This window comes from Eubalaena glacialis, chromosome 1, assembly GCF_028564815.1.
Source record: "Eubalaena glacialis isolate mEubGla1 chromosome 1, mEubGla1.1.hap2.+ XY, whole genome shotgun sequence".
NCBI classification, from domain to species: Eukaryota; Metazoa; Chordata; class Mammalia; order Artiodactyla; family Balaenidae; genus Eubalaena; species Eubalaena glacialis.
In genome coordinates this window covers 39,109,726-39,130,610 of record NC_083716.1, presented here as the reverse complement: position 1 = coordinate 39,130,610, position 20,885 = coordinate 39,109,726, and the positions used below count along the sequence as shown (strand labels likewise).

General features: G+C 42.0%; 1 protein-coding gene across 4 annotated transcripts in view; it reads left to right on the top strand.

Moving 5' to 3' along the window:
• The window catches only part of PAPSS2 (3'-phosphoadenosine 5'-phosphosulfate synthase 2), a 78,952-nt gene that overhangs the window by 50,641 nt on the left and 7,426 nt on the right, over positions 1 to 20,885 (top strand). For 2 of the 4 annotated variants that reach the window (XM_061174641.1, XM_061174811.1), the window contains exons 2-9: positions 147 to 264; positions 4,140 to 4,375; positions 6,015 to 6,153; positions 6,705 to 6,823; positions 6,956 to 7,069; positions 9,336 to 9,447; positions 12,391 to 12,405; positions 15,739 to 15,944. In XM_061174641.1, coding sequence (XP_061030624.1) covers positions 147 to 264; positions 4,140 to 4,375; positions 6,015 to 6,153; positions 6,705 to 6,823; positions 6,956 to 7,069; positions 9,336 to 9,447; positions 12,391 to 12,405; positions 15,739 to 15,944 — 1,059 coding nt within the window. The remainder of the gene's footprint in view (positions 1 to 146; positions 265 to 4,139; positions 4,376 to 6,014; positions 6,154 to 6,704; positions 6,824 to 6,955; positions 7,070 to 9,335; positions 9,448 to 12,390; positions 12,406 to 15,738; positions 15,945 to 20,885) is intronic. The other 2 variants (XM_061174727.1, XM_061174893.1) reach the window with 1 other exon arrangement.

Sequence of the window (20,885 nt, the reverse complement as noted above, 5' to 3'; positions counted from 1 at the left end):
GTTACTCTGTATGCCAATTATAAAAAAAGGAGTTTCTGTTAGGGAAGACGATTTATGTAATCTGTTATTTTATTATTTTATTATATGTATACATATGAGATTTATTATTTTATTAATTGAATATTGCGCTTGCTCTTGTTTTGTAGGAGACCCAGCAGAAATCCACCAATGTTGTGTATCAGGCGCATCACGTGAGCAGGAATAAGAGAGGGCAGGTGGTTGGAACAAGGGGTGGATTCCGAGGATGTACCGTGTGGCTGACAGGTATGCTGTGTTGAGATCTGTATATTTTTTATTTATTTATTTATTTATTTTTTTTAATTTTTTTTTTTTAATTGTTTTATTTATTTATGGCTGTGTTGGGTCTTCGTTTCTGTGCGAGGGCTTTCTCCAGTTGTGGCAAGCGGGGGCCACTCTTCATCGCGGTGCGCGGGCCTCTCACCATCGCGGCCTCTCCTGTTGCGGAGCACAGGCTCCAGACGCGCAGGCTCAGTAATTGTGGTTCACGGGCCCAGCTGCTCCGCGGCACGTGGGATCTTCCCAGACCAGGGCTCGAACCCGTGTCCCCTGCATTGGCAGGCAGATTCTCAACCACTGCGCCACCAGGGAAGCCCGAGATCTATATACTTTTTAATGGAAAACTGATGGTGACACACAATTTTTAGGAAGATAGTGTCACATACATATTACATGGGTATTTCAACATTAGAAGGAGGCTGAGAGCTGTAATAGAAAGCTTGGGTGTTAGTCCTAACTCTACCCATCAGTGAGAAATAGGACTTCCATCAAGTCATGGAATGTCTCTAGTTCTCTGTTTTCACCTCTTTGGCAGCAAAGGATGGGACAAGTTGATTATGACATTCCCAGTCAGCTCTAAGGAATTCTCTAATTCTTAATTTCATGCCTAAACACATTTACTGGCAGTTATGAATGGGGCTCTCCTAATTTGACATCAAGCATTTGGCTGTCCATTAGAGATATTCTTTATTTTCTGATGTTTTAATATTCTAGGGGGCTATTTTACTTATTTTAAAAAATTAAAATCTGTGCAAGAAGCAAAACTAATGTTTTCTGTGTAGCTGAGTATTGTCCCTTGTGTATAAAAAAAGAACTCATTCCCACCGAGGTGACCAAATGAATCTCCCTTTTCTTGTGTTTTTATAGCCCCAGAATGTCAAAGCTAAGGGTTAGTGACAGAACTGGAATTAGTCCTCGGCTGTTACCTTATACTCTTGAGTACAAGGTAGAAGAAGTTAATTCCTGGGAATGCAGGTCCGACATAGGCTGGACTCAAAAGAAAAAAACAGGTTCATTTCGTAGACATAATATTTCATATGGAGATGAACTCAGATGCAAAGATATGTTTATCCAGGTTATGAAATCAACTTATGTGTTACTGTTTGCTCACAAATGCTAATTTATTCTAACCTGAAGATAATTCTAAAAAACACAACAAGCGAGGACCTGCCTTGTGTCTTTTCTTGCTATTCTGAGTCTTTCCTATTCCTGTCTAAAGCAGCCTCATTCTTCTCTTTCAAGTTATTTCCTAGTGCCTGTGGCACTTGCCCTTGGTTTCCGGGTTTCATTCATCCCTGGAAGAACAACTTTCCCTGCTTCCAGGGTGAAGCTGGACAGAGGGCAAGGAGGCTGCTGTGTTCTAGAAGGCAGATTCACCTGCCGCAATTCCTGATATGTTTCCCCCGCTCCCCCTGAGAGACATGACGTGCAGCAGTGAATAAAACAGCGTGCTCCAGACGTTTTCCTCTTGCTATGTGTTTGCCTTCATGAGATGCTTTGCCTTCATGTGTTTGTCCAAATTTTGAATCAGGACATACCCACAGAGTCCATTTTTATTAATGTAAAACACCCTTGAAAAGACAAAAAGAACAGGTAGAAGAGAAAAAAAACTCAAGGGTATACTTCCTCTGTCTTTTCTTACTCTCAAAAAGTCATCTTTTCCTAGTTTATTTTTTATTCTCATATTACAGACGTTGGATATTGACCAGGCAAATCAGGAAAAACCAAATACTTCAAATCTAGAGAGTTGGAGTTGGGTACCGGTTTCACCTACATTAGCTGTGTGATTTTGGACAAGCCAACCAACCTCTCTAAGCCTCGGTTCCCTTATTTGTAAAATGAGAATAAAGATAATACCTGCCTCATAGCGGTATAGGTAGAACAAAATGAAATAAAGCATATATGCACTTAGCACAAGTCCTGGTCCCTAGTAAAACTCTCAGTAAATGTAATTGGTGTTACTTCAATGTATTAAAATAAATGTTCCAATGATCTATTTTAATACAGCTAACTGTGTTAGAAATTTCTATTGTTTCTCTCATTTTCTGATGCAAGAGAACGTACCAGAGATTCAGGAGTCCCATTTATCCTACCCCACAACTGGACATAACTTTTAAGAGGAATTTATCACATTAATTTCTATCCAAATAAAACTGAATTACATAAAGATGTAATAGACAATGCCTTGATTTACAAAGATTGCCAACACATTCTTCACGTAGCCATTTCTTCTAATGATCCTCTGTCAAAGCCAAGGGCATGACTTAAAAACATAACTAAAAGTATGGAAAATACTTGTTTACCTTTCATATATCACCTTTCTTTCCAAGTCTCTCTGTCCTGCATCCCTTCTTTACTCTTACTTTTTCTTTTTCCTCTTTCCCCCTGCTGTCTTCTCTATATTAACAATTTCTTGACTTTCTTTTCTGCCCCCGTCCTGACTTTTCCTCTTCTGGGTGCTGTCTGACAGTGGTTTGGCATCACTGCATTTTTCTTCAGGTTCAGAGATCTTTAGAACAACTGAATTTTTAGAGGGCTCCTTTTCCAGGGTGGTTCAGATTTTGAGCTCTTAAGTAATTTTGGCGGGTAGCATTTCGTTCCCTTTCTCCTTACATTCTCCCTCATGTAGAAATTATAGTGTGTGTTCCCAATCACTGTGCTTTGAAACCATGGTAAAAGGCACCTTGTAACTCCACTCTCATGTAAAGACTCCAAACACCTAAGAGTATATGGCAACTCTAACTACATCTACAGCGTAGCTCAGGGTGGTTCTCTGTCTTTATGTTTTGAGAATCATTTTGGAAAATCTTGAAAACAAAAGGAGAGTATGTTGGTTCTCTTGTCAGATGGGTGCTTAGCAGCATCTACAAGGGAGGTGGGCCTCCCAGTCTCCAAGGTCTGGCTGTCCCTCCCTCCAGCTGATTGCTCTCATAAGGGGATATGAGGACACCACTGCCGGAGCCTCTGATTTTTTTTCAAGAGAAGCCATAATCTGAATTTGTATGCACAACTTTCTAATCTATCAAATACTCTGCGGGCAAAGTGTTACCAACTCAGGTCCTTGGACTCCTTAATCAATAGAAATTGATAAGAGGCCAGACAAGGAGTTCAGGCAAGGCTTTATTGAGGTCCCTGCTGCAGCATGAGGGAGCGAAAACAAGAAACAATTGCCATTGCTCATTCCGGAGGTGGGGCAAACCGGTTCCTTAAATGGGATGCGAGTAGGGGCAGATGGGTGGTCAGGCTGGAGGGGCGGCTTAGGCGGTCGGCTGACCCCCTTGGTGGTGGTGCCGTGTGCAGGAATCATGCACAGTACCCTGCTTTTGCTCCCTGCACCTCAGAAATGGCAGCTGGTTTCTGGCCTTTTTGCATCTTATTGTTTATAATTTGCCCCAGCTGTGGCCACGTGCAGGTATTTTTAGTCCCTTACAGTTTCTTTGTACTCTGTTGCTCCAGGAGACGTTTGTCCAGGTGCAAGCACTCTGGTAAAGGGTCCCAGGTCCCAGCCCATCTCAGAAGCAGAACACACCAAGGACCATACATAGCCTGCCAAGGTCTCCCTATTGATGAACCCCTTTTGCTTTGAAAGGCTATAATCCTAACAAGGGACAAATAGTTATTTCAAGATTTGAAAGAAATGCTAGTACTTGACTTGTAGTAAACTTTGCTTTTTCTAGACTTGAATGGTTTTGATTTGAGGTCAATCCAGTGATTGTAATGAGGGTTTAATTATGCTTGAATTAGGTAAAAATTAGGATCAGTTCACAATTAGGTTCAGAGCACAATTTATTATCCTAAACAGTCAGAGACAGTGCCTGTCCCGTCTTGCCCATTCTGAACAGGTCTCTCTGGTGCTGGAAAAACAACGATCAGTTTTGCTCTGGAGGAGAATCTCGTCTCCCACGCCATCCCTTGCTACTCCCTCGATGGGGACAACGTCCGTCATGGCCTCAACAAAAACCTTGGATTCTCTCCTTGGGACAGAGAAGAAAACATCCGCCGGATTGCTGAGGTGGCCAGGCTGTTTGCCGACGCTGGTCTGGTCTGCATTACCAGCTTCATTTCTCCTTTTGCGAAGGTAAAGTGCTTTGGCAACGCACACAACTGCCACACACAACGCCAGTGCTCTCAAGCTGCCAGGATGAGGAGCCAGCGGAGGGGAGGACAGAGGAATGTCATACTTTCAGTCTCCCCCACTGGCTCTCCCTCCCCCACTTGCTCCCTAATTTCCTCTCTTTAATATTGGTTATATAAAGAGAGTCCCTTCGTTTCCAGATGCCAGGGCACCAGGTGACATAAACCCTTCCACTTTCACAATGGTAAGGTACACTTGGCCAGAGTTGAAAGGAAGAGAAAGTTAAACAAGAAAAATTTCCAAAGCTCGGTAATTTTATTGGGTTGGCCGAAAAGTTCCTTCGGGAACTTTTGGGTTTCCCTGTCCCTCTTAACCGAAAAACCCGAACGAACTTTTTGGCCAAGCCAGTATTTCTCCAAAAAGTCAGGGAGCTTAGCTTACTAAAGAAAACAGCAGTTCATCACCAATGCATCAGGTCATGTGTGTTTAACGTTGACATCAACGAGGTGGAGTGTTACTCCTCTTGTTTTAAAACAGGAAATTTCTGTGAATTACATATAAGACACTATGTACTTTGAACACATCCTTTGAATGAAATGCTCTTATATTGCCAGCCCTGTCTTTTGGTTGGGATTCTTTCCCATTTTTTTTTGTTTGTTCGCTTTTTTTTTTTTTTTTTGGAAAGTACTTGGGAGAGTTGTTTACTAGAGTGAAATTTCTGGAGTTTCTCTGAAGGGCTAGTTTCCTGACACCTCTGAAGAGCTCAAACCCCAGTGTTATCTTAAGGTCATGGAAGACCAGAGCACACAGTATTTTGTGATGAAGAATTTCATTATGAAACCTCTTCTTACATTCTTTTTTTTTTTTTAATTTTTTTTTTTTGCCAAGTTTTTTTTTTTTTAATTTATTTTTGGCTGCGTTGGGTCTTCGTTACTGCACGTGGGTTTTCTCTAGTTGTGGTGAGCGGGGGCTACTCTTTGTTGTGGTGCGCGGGCTTCTCATTGTGGTGGCTTCTCTTGTTGGGAGCACGGGCTCTAGGCACATGGGCTTCAGTAGTTGTGGCACGTGGGCTCAGTAGTTGTGGCTCATGGACTCTAGGGCGCAGGCTCAGTAGTTGTGGTGCACGGGCTTAGTTGCTCTGCGGCATGTGGGATCTTCCCGGACTAGGGCTTGAACCTGTGTCCCCTGCATTGGCAGGCGGATACTTTTTTTTTTTTTTAATTTATTTATTTATTTATTTATTTATGGCTGTGTTGGGTCTTTGTTGCTGCACGTGGGCTTTCTCTAGTTGCGGCAATTGGGGGCTACTCTTCGTTGTGGTGCACAGGCTTCTCATTGTGGTGGCTTCTCTTGTTGCGGAGCACGGGCTCTAGGCTTGGGGGCTTCAATAGTTGTGGCATGCAGGCTCAGTAGTTGTGACTCGTGAGCTCTAGAGCGCAGGCTCAGTAGTTGTGGCACACAGGCTTAGTTGCTCTGTGGCATGTGGGATCTTCCTGGACCAGGTCTCGAACCCGTGTCCCCTGCATTGGCAGGCGGATTCTTAACCACTGCGCCACCAGGGAAGCCCGGCAGGCGGATTCTTAACCACTGCGCCACCAGGGAAGTCCCTCTTCTTACATTCTTAAAGGTAATTTTTTTCCAGGATCGTGAGAATGCCCGCAAAATCCATGAATCTGCAGGACTGCCATTCTTTGAGATATTTGTAGATGCGCCTCTAAACATTTGTGAAAGCAGAGATGTAAAAGGTCTCTACAAACGGGCCCGAGCTGGGGAGATCAAAGGTAGGAGAGCCAGTTCAGCGGTATCTTTGCCACTTACTTATGCCACCAATTCTTATTAGTCTGTGCCCAGAAATCTGTCTGAAGTTTCAAAACCTGTTTTCCAAAATTGCATATAGTGCACACAACTTTTTATCAAACCGTAATATCTTCAATATGTCCGTGGGCTAGTTAAAACGTGGGCTTGTATTTTTCAAGAACTATCACCCCAGCCACAAGCAATCAAGTTTAGAGAACTAAAATGGATATGTGTATGTGCGTGTGTGTAGGAGGAATCTTTCAGTTTTCCTCCTACTTGTTTTCCTTTTCCATTCTAATCAGCTGCAGAGGGCTTGGACTCAGACAGATTTTGTTGATAATCGTGGCTTTCTGTATTGAAAACACAGCTGTATATGTTCTTATCTATGGCTAGAGGGCAAGGATAGCTGTTTGACCTTTTCTGTTTTAATCTGAATACAGCGGTTGAAAACATTATTGCAACATGTGTTATGTCTTATTGAGTAAAAAGATTGTTCTGTTGGTGCAGATGTGATTTTCAGCCTTCTGCCTTGCAGGGTTTACAGGTATTGATTCCGATTATGAGAAACCTGAAACTCCTGAGCTTGTGCTTAAAACCAATTTGTCCTCGGTGAGCGACTGTGTGCAGCAGGTGGTGGAACTTCTACAGGAGCAGGTGGGTGGACTGAACGTCTTTTTTTTTTTTTTTTTTTAATAGTTTTATACAGTCATAAAAGATCATCTGTTTACTGAAGTGTTCTTTTTATAGTTTTAATTCCAAACTGTTACCAAGTCTGCTTCATTTCAGAACATTGTACCCCACACTATAATCAAAGGCATCCACGAACTCTTTGTGCCAGAAAACAAACTCGACCAAGTCCGAGCTGAGGCCGAAGTGCTCCCTTCGTTATCAATTACCAAGGTAAGAGGGTGCACACTGGCTAATGGAGACTTAGGCTTAATGTCAGTCATTATAATCCATTTACAATTACTCTTAATGAATAAGGAAGGTAGGCATAAGGAAAATGCAATGCCTATAAAGAAAAACACTTCATTTTGCCAATTTTTTTTTTACCTCTTCTTCAAGAAAATCTCTCATCAAGTGTTGCCACAAGGCAGCTGATCAATGCCATGTACAGAGGCAGACTGGGAACGTAACTTCTATATTTGCAGAGGACAGTTTTATATGGTTGTCATTATACCTTCAGTTATGCCAGCACGCAAGCATTAGGCAGTAATTATTTGTTGGCAGTTGCTGAGAAAATAGTTTGTCCAGAATACAGGTGTTTCTTGGACCATTGAGAAGGAATTTGAAGAAAACAAGAAGCAACCCTGATCTAAAGTGACATGAATGCCTTGATCTTTTTTCTACTCTGCACATCCCACTCTTCCCTCATCAGGGAGAGTCCAGTCTGAGGAGAGGGAGCTTTGGTTGCATTGATTTTGCTACCTAGAAGATGTTACGATGCAATCCCAGCAAACAGCCCTGCAGATGCCTTCACCTGTTTACTGGTTAGTGTTAGTTGGTTCATATAAGGTGATCAGGTCTTCACTGGTAAACTTTTGGTATCCATTAAAACCTTGGACACTTTTTTTTTTTTTTTTTTTTTTGCTGTGTTGGGTCTTCGTTTCTGTGTGAGGGCTTTCTCTAGTTGCGGCAAGTGGGGGCCACTCTTCATAGCGGTGCGCAGGCCTCTCACTATCGCGGCCTCTCTTGTTGCGGAGCACAGGCTCCAGACGCGCAGGCTCAGTAGTTGTGGCTCACGGGCCTAGTTGCTCCGCGGCATGTGGGATCTTCCCAGACCAGGGCTCGAACTCGTGTCCCCTGCATTGGCAGGCAGATTCTCAACCACTGCGCCACCAGGGAAGCCCCTGGACATTTTTTTAAGAGGCAGAGTACATTGGGAATGTGCTTCAGCTCATGAAGACCCCACGCTTTAGTAAGTCATGACAAACTTATAAACACAATAAATTCTGAGTTTTCCAATGCTCCAGGCAGGTGAGAAACACATAATTATAATTACAGTGTGGAATAATAGTTCCAATAACAAAATGGTCTACAAGGTACAGAAGAACTTCAAAGGATCTAACGATTAATTCTTTTGATCCTAGCGGTGACAGGAAAGATTTCAGAGCAGTGGCCCATGAGCTGGGTTTTATTTTTATTTATATCTATTTATTTATTTATTTTGGGGGGGTTTATTTTTTTGTTTTTATTTTTTGAGCTGGGTTTTAAATGACGAACAGGGTTTTCAGGTAGAGGGGAGGATGGGCTTGAAACCACGTGTGTGTTCAGACTGCACACTGTCTGGCACTGTTGGTGACTAGGCCCCCAGGTGGGGACTGGTGGCAGGTGGACATCCCTACATGGGCCCCTGGGGCCAGAGCTTGAAGGCCTGTCAGTATCACGCTAAGAATTTTAGACGTTTGTCTTTTTTTAAAAAAATTAATTTATTTATTGTTTATTTTTGGCTGCGTTGGGTCTTTGTTGCTGCGCGTGGGCTTTCTCTAGTTGCGGCGAGCAGGGGCTACTCTTCGTCGTGGTGGTGCGTGGGCTTCTCATTGCGGTGGCTTCTCTTGTTGTGGAGCACGGGCTCTAGGCGCACGGGCTTCAGTAGTTGTGGCACGCGGGCTCAGTAGCTGTGGCTCATGGGCTCTAGAGCGCAGGCTCAGTAGTTGTGGCACACGGGCTTAGTTGCTCCACAGCATGTGGGATCTTCCCGGACCAGGGCTCAAACCTGTGTCCCCTGCATTCGCAGGCGGATTCTTAACCTCTGTGACACCAGGGAAGTCCCTGGACATTTATCTTAGTGTCAATGGTTTGCTCAGTTCAGTCAAATAACTAACACATTTGGTGAAAAAAATGTAGCCAAACCAGAGTTTTTGTGGAAAAAAGAATGAACAGTGAATCTTCAACACAGTTGCACATTGAAGGATAGATACAGCCTAAAGTGTTCAAAGAAATCATCCCAATTTGAAATCTTTTCACCACTCTCCCACAGAAAGTTCTAGACTCAAACTTCTCCAGCCCCTAGATCATGGGTCAGCATTACATGTGGAAACGCTTAAATCATAAAAGGTTCTGCCTTCATTCTCCTGTCAACTGAATAAGAAAGGACTGCCCTGGGGCCAGATGGCTGGAAAACAGAGCTTATGGAAATGTTCACCTGCTTTTTTGTGTTTTGCAGCTGGATCTTCAGTGGGTCCAAGTTTTGAGTGAAGGCTGGGCCACTCCCCTCAAAGGTTTTATGCGGGAAAAGGAGTACTTGCAGGTTATACACTTTGGCACCCTGCTAGACGGTATGGGTTTTTGTTTTTTCGTTTGTTACTCTTTATTATTAAAGAAAAAAATATTTCTCAGAAGTTTTCACAGGAACAAGAAATGCTAATCCTTGGTTTGTAAATCCTATTGTGAAAATATTTAGATTATTTATGGTGTGTCCAATTATGTATAAGCTTCCATTTTTAGGATTTTTTTTGGTTATCCTCAAAGGATTATTGATTACTTAAAGCTAAGGAACCAAAAAATAAAGGTTTGACTTGCACACAAAGCCAAGAGAAGGTTAAGTCTTCTTCACCTCCACCTGCCCTTTGCTGGCCTTGATATTCAGAAGGCAGTGGACAGTCAGAAGCACCATTGGCAGCTGCTTGGACCATCCTGGGGAAGCCAGGATGAACTCAGCACTCATTGCTGACTTACAGGATGCCTCCCATCCTCCAGCAAACCTTATTGCAGCAGTTGCTTTCCTTGGTGGATAATAAAGGGTCGATATTCATGCCCATACATGAAATATATTAGGATGGCTTCATCCACTAAACTCTCATAGGGGGTGTTAAGGCAACTTTCTGGGCAGAAGCTGAATGGCTTTTAGAGAACTGCTCCTGTCAAGGTTAGAAGGATGTCTCATTCAGAAAACTTCCAGATCCTTCTCTGATCATTTCCTTCCTAGAACTGTCTTGACCTTATCAAATAGAACTTATTTATTTCAAGATCTTGGGGAATAGCTGATAAATGAGGGAGGGATAGGATAGAGGCATACTGAATTTGTAATACTGAGCAGGGCTGCAAACCTTCTAGGAAGAAAAATCAAATCAGATGTTCTTTCCTGAGAAAGATGTTCATGTTCTAGGTTTGTGCCTCTGCCTGGGGAATGGGGCGTAAAGCAACCCCAGTTGTAGTTAGGTTTCAAAACTCCCCATACCCTCCAGAAGGCTCCTTAATTCCTACGTAAGTCAATTAATAAAAATACATACCAGGGATGTAACATGCTGCCCACCTCTACCTAAGTAGAGGCAGAATACCATAGTGGATAAGAGTGAGCTGTGGAGCCAAACTGTCTGGGTTCAGGGCAAATTGCTTAAACTCTCTGGGCCTCAGTTTCCTCATCTGTAAAATAGGGATGTTAATAATAGTACCTACCTCAATGGGATGTTGAATGTTTAAAAGAATACAGTACCTGGTCCAATAGTAAATGTTCCATATATTAACAACCCCCTCGCTGCATAAAATTAAAAGGACTTCAAAGTCTTGGACAGACCAAGTAGCTTATCTCTAGTCACATCCGTTTGGAAGTAGCACAGATAAGATGTTCATCAGCTAGCCAATAAATATTTATTGAGTGTCCTCAGATGTCAGGGTTTGTTCTAGCTGCTGGAGATAGATAATGAAGACAAATATGAGCTTGCTGGGACAGGCAGTGCAGTTCATCTTCTGAACGCTAGTCCGGAGGGGTTTTCCCGCCACATCAGTGGTTGTCAAACTTTTTTTTTTTCAAGTCATAACTATTTCAGTGAAATCTGAGGCAATATATACAACAGATGAAAATGGAACTGCTCCTTTGGAAGAAGTGGGCTCAGTCTTTCTCCCACCTGGACAGCAGCCCTGAGGGTGTCTAGGGAAAGCCGGTTGAAACACTGCCCTCTACCACACCATGACAGTCTCATGACAGAGCTTGGCTCGATGGCTTTTGGACTGAGTAGACACGGTTAAATTCCAAAAATGATGTCTCTCTGTATCAGAAGGTTGGGCAAGGTATCATTTGTATGGATATCATTTAATTTTAACCAATTTATGAAGTTTGAGTCACCACCATTGAAAATTTGAAATAATTTTTGTAGCCATAGACATGTGGCCATTTTCATCTACCATTAAACAATTGCACATTTCTTGATCACCTATAATCTGCAGGTAAAATTGTTTCTATTCTGACCCTGTCTCCCAAAAGTATTTTGTTGGTTTTAATTTTCTCAAAGGTTCATAATTTCCCCCTATAGTAAAAAAATAAAATAAAATTAGCTCAGTCTACTCAGTCCAAAAGCAAAATCAAAAATTTTTTAGTGTTTTTGATGATTATATAGTATGAGTTACTCCCTATATTACTCAAGGATCTATTTTCATGTCAGTGTATTATTATTATTTTATTTCTCACTGGATATATAGTTTGGGGGGGCTGTCATAGATCCTCCAATGATAAATGTCACATCTAAATTTAAAAATGGAACCTCAAGCTTATGTTCTTGACTGGTGGCATCCAAGTAGGGTTAAGACATAGCAGCCTTGTGAGACCTGATCATTTAATGGCAAGTCTTCTGCGGCTCTGACTTTCCAAGGCAGGGCTTGAGAGCTTTTCTATATACTGCCAGCATTTATTCAGCACATAATGTGTTCTGACCCTGGTGCTTGACATAGGACATCACATTTAATCCAGATAACACCACTGTGAAGGTATTTTGTCCATATGAGGAAATAAGTATTGGGAAGGTTAAATAACTCACTCAAAACCTGGATTCAAATCCAGGTTTTCCTGGGAATGGGCATACTTTCATGTCCTGTAAACATCTGGAATTCTAGGACGTTCTAAAGCAGTTTGCCTGTATACCTCCCAAAGCCTGGTTTGGAATCATCTGACAGTAGTTATAACATCACATATTTGTAAGAGACAACTTCTTGCTTAAGTTGGAGGGGCTATTGACATATGTTATAATTATTTAAAAACATAATTATTTAGAAATGCTTTTGGATTGTATTGGACAGTATTCAATACAAATTCTGGTTTCACCAGCTTTTTGCTGTCACATATGCTCTATTTTTAGAAATAGCAGTAACAAAAAGCTCCGTATCTTTGTATGTTGTATGTATGAAACTTCATAGTAGGAGTTTGTTCCTTGTCATTGTTGCTTTACTATTATTTTGGTGGAAAGTTGAAAACAATATGTTTCTTAATTGTGTTTGTATTTCTCTAGGCATGTTCCTTCCTGGTATGTACTTTAACTTTATAAGTAGTTAAATTATTATAATTAGATATGTTATATTAACTAGAAATGGTAAGGACATAACTAAAAAAAAAAAATCTAAATGAACCAGTTGGAATTGCTAACAGTTCATGATCCAACCAGTTATAATAGAATAATGCTGCATTCTTCTGTTGATAGGAGTCCAAGTAACAGGAAATTTCTGGATCAGATGCAGCTGTTGTTTATAATGTTTTATTTGGCTGACAAATTAAACTTGTTTCTAAATTTCTGTTGCACATTTTGTTCCTGAGATTTTAAAAATTTATGATCCTCTCTGTTAATTACTTCTACTGAGTGTTGGTCCCCATTTTGTTTCACAAATCTGGAAATTTTTTTCTATTGCATTTATAAAACATTTTTAATTGATGAAGGATAAATCAATTTTAGATACAATTTAAAGTGGATGCACCTGGTTGGATTGTGGATGATTGTACTTCGTTTGTGATGAGTAATTATGCATGAATTTAATTTCAAGCTATGACGATTGATAGTTATAAAACTGGGAATAAACACGTACTCGCTGCAATTCTAAACTTCTGCACTGTACCAGAAGAAAAAGGTAAAATTCTGAAGATATCATTTATCTTGAGTATTGTTTTCATCACTGTTGTTTTTCCTTGAAAAAGGCTAATTAAGCAATATAAAGTATTTTAGTTTTTGCCCAGAAATAGTCCCAAACAAATGATAAGCATACCTACAAGGTTAAAACAACAGGCTTGAAAATTATTTAAAGCAAAAGCAAGATTATTCAATTAAACATGAAGTTAAGTGTTGGACTAACTGTGGCTAAAACACTACGATACTCTTTTCCAAAATGAGTTATACTGCAGTAAAATAATCAGGGTGGTTCCCACCAGAGCTGAAGCACATGATGGAAAAAGGCCGAAAGCCCGAGTCAATGTTTAAAGCTATGGAGGCTATTTCAGCACAGAGTTAAATTGTAGGATAATTTTATGTATTAGAAAAGTTGATTAAGATGATAGGGAAACCCCAGTAAATCTGCTTTTACCTGTGTGGAGTTGTAGCTACAGGTGTATGAGATCAGTTGGCACTGTTACTCGGTAGAACTCCCTTCCACAACATCCCACAGATTAGTCTCTTGACAACCTGTCAGGTAGAGCTGTTTCGTTAGTTGGGATTTTCACTCAAGGCCAAGATGAAGGTGGATCAGAGGCTACGTTGCGCTGGAACCTAGTGGACCAAAGGAGGCGATGGCAACGAGCAAGTGGAGTATTCTTTGGATTTCAGCCCAGAGTAATTGATGGAAGGCAGCACCGCAAGCACGTTGGAGGCAGAGCTGGGTTTCCGCCAGCATCCAACCTGCCTTTTGCTTTGCATCTTGTTTTACTTTATTTTGGTCAAGGCACTCTTTGTAAGCAGTGTGGTCATGCTATCCACAGAAAGCCTCTTCCCAGCAATCCAGGGATATACATATTATTTATGATCCCATTTTCCAAGTGGAGAAACTGAGGACAGAGAAGGTGAGTGACACAGGTAGTAAATAGGAGATCGCTTGGCTTTGAGTTCAGTGCTCTCTGCACAGGGCTTGCTTGGACTCCTCTTATTGTCTGTGAACTTTGAAACAAAGGAGTTACTTGAGTGAGGAGACTCATACTTTCTGTGTACAGTATCTTCCTTGTTGTTTATGAGGCTCCCAGAGCAGGTTGTGGGATTTTATGATGGATGGGATTTCTTTATTGCTGGAAGTTGCTGTATATATCCTGTGACATTCTTTATGTCCTAGTAACTTTTGGACAGTATTTTAAATGTGCAAAGTGATATGCCTGTAGACTTTTGTTTCATAGCTAATGGGGGAGTATTATGCCCCAAAGGAATAGAACTCAGATCTCAGATTTTTAACTCTATCAGAAGTGGTCTAAATGTTGGATTTTGAAAGTTAGATTTAAAAGACTTCATTAATCTATGGTACATTTCCTCCAATCCATAAATAACAGCATTTGCTTCCTCTTTTGGAAATCCTGAGTTTGTAATAAGGAAGAACAAATTTTACTCCACATTGGATCTGTTCCTTTTACTTTAACCTTTTTATTCTATTGCTTTTACAAGTTAATCCCTAAAGGGATGTTGCCTATAAGCTTAAATTATACATAATGGCCCATCTCTGGGAACCCTGCCTCTCATGTGATGAAGTTTAAGCTAAAAGACCTTTGTTTAGTTCACAGAAAACATCCTGACTAAGCCCACCTGTGAATGACCGCAGGGAGGAAGAAATTAACATCCCCTCAGAGTCTGACCAGAACCAGAAAATGTTTGACTTTATCCCCTCCCCTTTTAGTATAAAAGAAGCCTGAATTCAGGGAAGGTGGTTCTTTGGGACACTAGTCTACCATCTTCCCGGTCTGCTGGCTTTCCGAATAAAGTTGCTATTCCTTCTCCCAGCAACTCATTTCTCCATTTTTTTGGCCGGTGGAGCGGCAAGCAGTAGGAGCTTAAATTGTGTAACAAGTTGAATGTTTTTTTTTACTCACTTTCCTTTCGTTCCCTTCTGAGTCTTGAACTTGGGAACTCCCCCCAAATCTCCCTGATATTCTTGAATGTTATACACTTAATTCTGTGCCCCCGTTTTCTCACTGTAAGTACAACTGAAAGCCTGACATATTTGCTAGAATGTTAGGGCACCATTATAAAAGGGGAGAAACAGCTGTGTGATTTCTTTTACATTATCTGGCTTCACTAAGAAATCATAGTCATCCCTCCCAATCTGAAGAGGGTTGGTTCCAGGACCCAATGCAGATACCGAAATCTGTGGATGCTCCAGCTCCACAATCCAACCTCTGTATCTGCGGGTTCCTCATCCACGATTCAACCAAAGGTGGATCCTGTATAAAGTTCGCTATCCACGAGGTGGTTGAATCTGCCGGTGTGGAATTCGCAGATATGCAGGGCATTGCCCACCTTTATTTTATCTAGTTGGATTTTTAAAGACTTTAAGCTTCCTAGTGTGTTGAGGTCAGGACCAAATTTTAAAAAGGGAACTCAGAAGGGAGCCACCCCCTCGGGCATGGTCCTCCAAATCACTTACTGAAGCCACCCCTACAATTTGAAACAGCCCACTTTTCACAAACGCTGCATCTTTTGCTTTGAGAAGCCTCTTCTCAAAGGATTTATCACAGACGCTAGAGAAACTAGTGCAGCCAACATAACCCTGTTAGAGTTAGGTCTTAATGCCTTTTGCAGGAAATGTGTGGAAGAGACATTGTGCGCGCGTTTGAGGCCTCTTTAAAGGAGCCCACACCTCGTATCCCACATTCACGCATCAAATGGCTCTGTCCACAGACGGAGTGATCAACATGAGCATCCCCGTCGTGCTGCCCGTCTCTGCGGACGATAAGACGCGGCTGGAAGGGTGCAGCGAGTTTGTCCTGACACACGGAGGACGGAAGGTGGCTATCTTACGAGACCCTGAATTCTATGAACACAGAAAAGAGGAGCGTTGTTCCCATGTGTGGGGCACAACCTGTGCAAAACACCCCTACATCAAAGTAAGTGGCATAACCTTTGGAAGGTCTTTCTTTCAACTTAGGAAAAAAATAATTCTTTTTAATTCCTTCGCGAAGGACTTAGAAAAACTGGGGTTAGATGAAAGAATGCATTTCTAAGGGAGGTCTTGCAAGCTTTGCCTGGGGAGATGTTTTTAGATAGGGCAAAGAAATGACTTTCTGTTGGAGGGCTGGTCTAAATGGTCTCTTGAGCCCTCAGATCCTGTGATGGCTGATTCCCTCAGCTAAATGGGAAACAACTGGACTGGGGAGATAATTTAGTCTAACATCATGAGGCGAGAACCAGAATCATAGCTGTGCTATGCACAGAACCACAGCCAGAGCCTGCAGCCCTGTCCATCTTGAAATTCACAAGGGAAGTCAATTTCTTCATACAGAATGGATCCAACTAACCTCTGGAAAGAGACTGGAAGTTCATGCTCTGTGGCTGTTGTGGGGAGGGGGGTGGTCGGTGACATTGTTTCAATAAACAAAAAGCACAGATAGCGGCAGAGTTTCCAGAGGGAAAATATCACATTTTCATCGGTGGATATTTTTCAGATTGAAAAATGTGTTCATCTGATTAGGATTATTTTGGAGTCAATCTGCCTAACGGCAAAATAGACTAAAACTCCTCAGCCTCCTTCACAGCTTCTAATTGTTGTTGGTGATGGGGTGGGATTGCAGGGAGTGGAATTGCTGGGTGTGGTTCATTTCCCATAAAGAAAAATATGTGAAATTGAATGCAAAAGCAATCCCTTATCCGAGATTAGAGCATTACGGTTGAAATTAAAAAAGACATATACTAGTGATTCCCTAGCTGGAGTAACTAACTTTCAGAAAGTTCAAAGGTAATAGAGAACCATCTGAGACCCAGGAGACTCTAAAAAGCCTTGTGGTTGGACAAGGCACGTCCTCTCTCTTGTCCTCAGTTTCTTCATTTATAAAAGGAGGGGGCCAGACTCAGTAACTCTGAGATCTCTTCCAGCTCCGTGACCATACACAATGGATGTTTGAATAAACCTGTTCAAATCTGTCAGACAAACTTCCCTTTGGTTTGGTTTTGTTTTTTTCAGTTGTGAAATATTGCAGAGTAGGGAGGGCTTTTGCAAGGCCCCTGGTGGAACACAAGAGGTCAGTGGGGGAGCAAAGCAGCTTTTCATTTATTGGACACAACTAGCCACCCTGCAGATAACCTCAGAGCCATCTGAACATTTTCTCTCCAAGAGGCTGGGAGACAGGCCTTGAAGTTACTGGACAATAGCTATTTGAGGAATTGTGTTCTGAGCCTTAATTATATCTTAGTCTCGTTCCTTTTCTGATCATAATCCTTTAGGTTTGGGCTCTTATCTGCACTCAGTGACCTAAAGAATAGTGGTGGCCTTTCTTCATGCCAGCTCAGGTATTTCCACTCTTTGGGCCTAACATCCACATATACATGATTAGCACTAAAAGAAAAACAAAAAATCTAAGGAAGCTCTTAAGCAATTATTTTTATCTTGTCTTGCATCATGTGCTGGCAGTTGGAGGTCAGAATTTTTTTAGATGGCAGGGAGAGTGGTGGTGTGATTTGTGGCCTTGAAAATACAGTCAGTGACTCTGTAGCATTAGGTCATTAGAAGGACTCTGTAAACATTCCCAGTGAGCTAATGGTGAGAAATGGGCCATGGATAACCAGAGAGAAAACCACTCACCCTGTATAAGCTACACTTGGAGCACTGAAGGTGTGTTTATGGGAAAGGAACTGTCTTCACTGTACATTTTTTAGCACCTTGAAATTCACAGTAAAACTTAAACATGGTGTTTTGGTTTTAGAACCCCAAACCTTCCAACAGTAATTCCTTCCAAAAGTAATTATGGGCCTTCTTGTGTTTCCATGTGGCACTGGGAGTTATATTTGCATGGAAAATGGTCAGAGTCACCAAGGAAACGGTCTGCCTCTGTTGCATAGCCCCTCACTGCAGTTACCCTGACCTTCCATTCAGATCCTCCCAACCCTCTCTTTCACTAATGTGGAACCACGTGACGTGTCCCAGATGCGAGCATGAGGAGAGGAGCAGGTGAAACTCGTAAAAATAATGCTTAATGTTGCCTTTCGTCCACGGATCTCAAAGCTTTTTCAAATGGTAATTATTTCTCACAATGTTCCTGTGAAGCACCTAAGAATCATTACTCCCATTTTACAGATGTAGAAACCAAGAGAACAGAGTATGACTTCCCAATGAAGGATAGGAATGAGAGTTTCTATATCCTTTAGCCCTGCACTGAAGACCACATCGTTAGTTGGAGCAACAGAATCACCTGGGGAGCTTTAAAAATTACCCATGACCGGATGGGCTCAGTTCTGGGTGTTGTGTGTTTTGAAGCTCCCTGTGATTTTAATGTACTGTGAAGGTTGAGAACCATGGCATTAGATAATAATCCGCAGCTGTTTCTGGTGTGGCTCCACCTGGATATATCCTGCAAGCATCTCACACTCAACATGGGCAACTTCACCCCAGCCTTGTCCCCCTTCTGTGTCCCCCACCTCCGTGAACAGCTCCGCCATCCAAACAGTGGCCCATGTCCAAAACCTAGATGTCATTCTTTTTTTCTTTTTTTATCATAAGATCAACAACATTTATTTTCCATAATGAATTTCCTCAGTTTTGAGTGTACATCTCCTGGCATTCTGAAAAAATATATATTTTCTGTGTTATTTTCAAAGTAATATTTTATTTTTTAAATTGAAGTATACTTATTTATAATATTGTATTAGTTTCAGGTGTACAGCAAAGTGATTCAGTTATACGTGTGTGTGTATTCTTTTCCATTAGAGGTTATTACAAGATGTTGAATATAGTTCCCTGTGCTATACAGTAAATCCTTGTTGTTTATCTATTTTATATAAAGTAGTGTGTTTCTGTTAATCCCATACTCCTAATTTATCCCTCCCCCCCACTACCCCCCTGGTAACCATAAGTTTGTTTTCTATGTCTGTGAGTCTGTTTCTGTTTTGTAAATAAGTTCATTTGTATTATTTTTTAGATTCCACAAATGAGTGATATCATCTTTGTCTTTCTCTGACTTACTTCACTTAGTATGATAATCTCTGGGTCCATCCATGTTGCTGCAAATGGTATTCATTCTTATGACTAATATTCCATTGTACATATACACCACACTGGACGTCATTCTTCCTTCTTTCTTCTCCCTTGTCCATTCAATCACCAAGTCCCAACAGTTCTGCCTCCTAGGTATTGCTTGAAGTTGTTCACTTCTGTTGCATCTTGGGCCAGGGCACTTAATTTCTTCCCTGTCCCTTGCCCTACTCCCCTCGAAGCCCCTCTCCATTCTTCAGCTAGAGTGGACCGTTCAAGCTTTATTTGGGAGCTCACATAAAGCTATGACTTCACCTTACCACCTCTAACCACCACCGCCCAAGATATTCCCCTCCAGCATCTCAGCTGGTCATTGTATCCTCCTGTCACACTTTTGCACGTGCTAGTCCCTCAGCCTAGGACACTGTTCCTTCCACTCCTGCCTCCTCACTTTCTCTGTTACACCTTCCCACCCTCAGCTGCTCCTCTCCTTCTGATGTGCACATCCCCTCTTCCTCTCCAGCTTGTTCATTTCCGCTCTTCCTTTCCTTGCCCTCTTTCAGCCTGTTCACCATAGCTTTCTTAGTCTTCATCCTAGTGCTTGAGCTCATCCTCTCTCCTTTTTGCATTCCTGTTGTCTGTGATTCCAAGCCCAGTTCCTCTTTCGCGGCTTCACTAGACTCCCTTAAAGCCTGTTCCTCACACCTGTGTGTCCAGTTCTGCAAACTCTAGCTGTGGTCCCACACCTCCCTTTGGCAGGAGGCTTGGAAGGAAGTGGGGATTTATGGGCCACAAAGCCCTTGGAAATTAGAGCCACTGGACCTCCCTTCCTGATAGCTGGACCACGGTTCTGGGGACAGTTGAGCCACCTTGGGGACAGAGATGCTCTCTGTCCCTCCTGATCCCAGAAATGCCAAAAGCATAGTTTCAGCATTGTTCTCCGGATATATTTTTAGGCTGGATGGTGAATGAAACAGGTTCAATATTGCCTTTGCCAATAGAACAATATAGGGTGGACCCCTAGTGCCCAGAATGAGTTACTGCATGCCCAGGGATTTGGGGTAACTCAAAATTTTATCTGCAGTTTAAGCAATGAGGAGAAAGTAAATGTCTAGGTATGGGTATTTGACAATATTCTTGTTGAGTGATTTTCCTGAGCACAGAGTTTAGAAGGGGGGCCATGAAAAGAACAAGCAAATCCCTTGCAAATCATCCTTTCTCTACCCAGGGCTTCCTTTGTTTCGGGGGCTGTCCTGTGCAATGTAGGATATTGAGAAGCATTCCTGGCCTCTAATCACTAGATGCCAGTAACACACCCTTCCCCACTCCAGTTGTGATGATCACAATTGTCTTCAGATATTGTCAGATGTCGCCAGGAGAGGCAAAATTGCCCTCTGTTGAGAACCCTGGCTCTAGCCCAACCTCCCATTCCCTGAAAACCTCTGGAATGCAAGTCATTGTAAACTCCAACATCTGGCCATGACAGGAAATTGAACCAGGGGTATACCATCACCACCTTGATGTCTTCTGAATTGGTGTCATAAATCAATCAGCTTTCTCTCCCCTTTTCTTGCCTCCCTCTTTTCTGCCGACATTACAGGCTGGCCACACTGTCCTTGGACACTGCAAAAGGCAGTTATGGAATTTGATCAGGGGAATGACTGCACAACTATGATTTGACTGAGAAGTAAGACTTTCTGTAATGTTCGTCTCAATGACTGAGGAGAGACACCTGCTCTCAGTCGTAACTTGTTGCACTGCAGCGTCATATGGAACATATTTAAGTTTATAGAAAAAACAAAAGGTTGTCATGTTTTTCTTTGTTCGGGTTGAGATAAGATGAACACATAACAATGTATAAGTT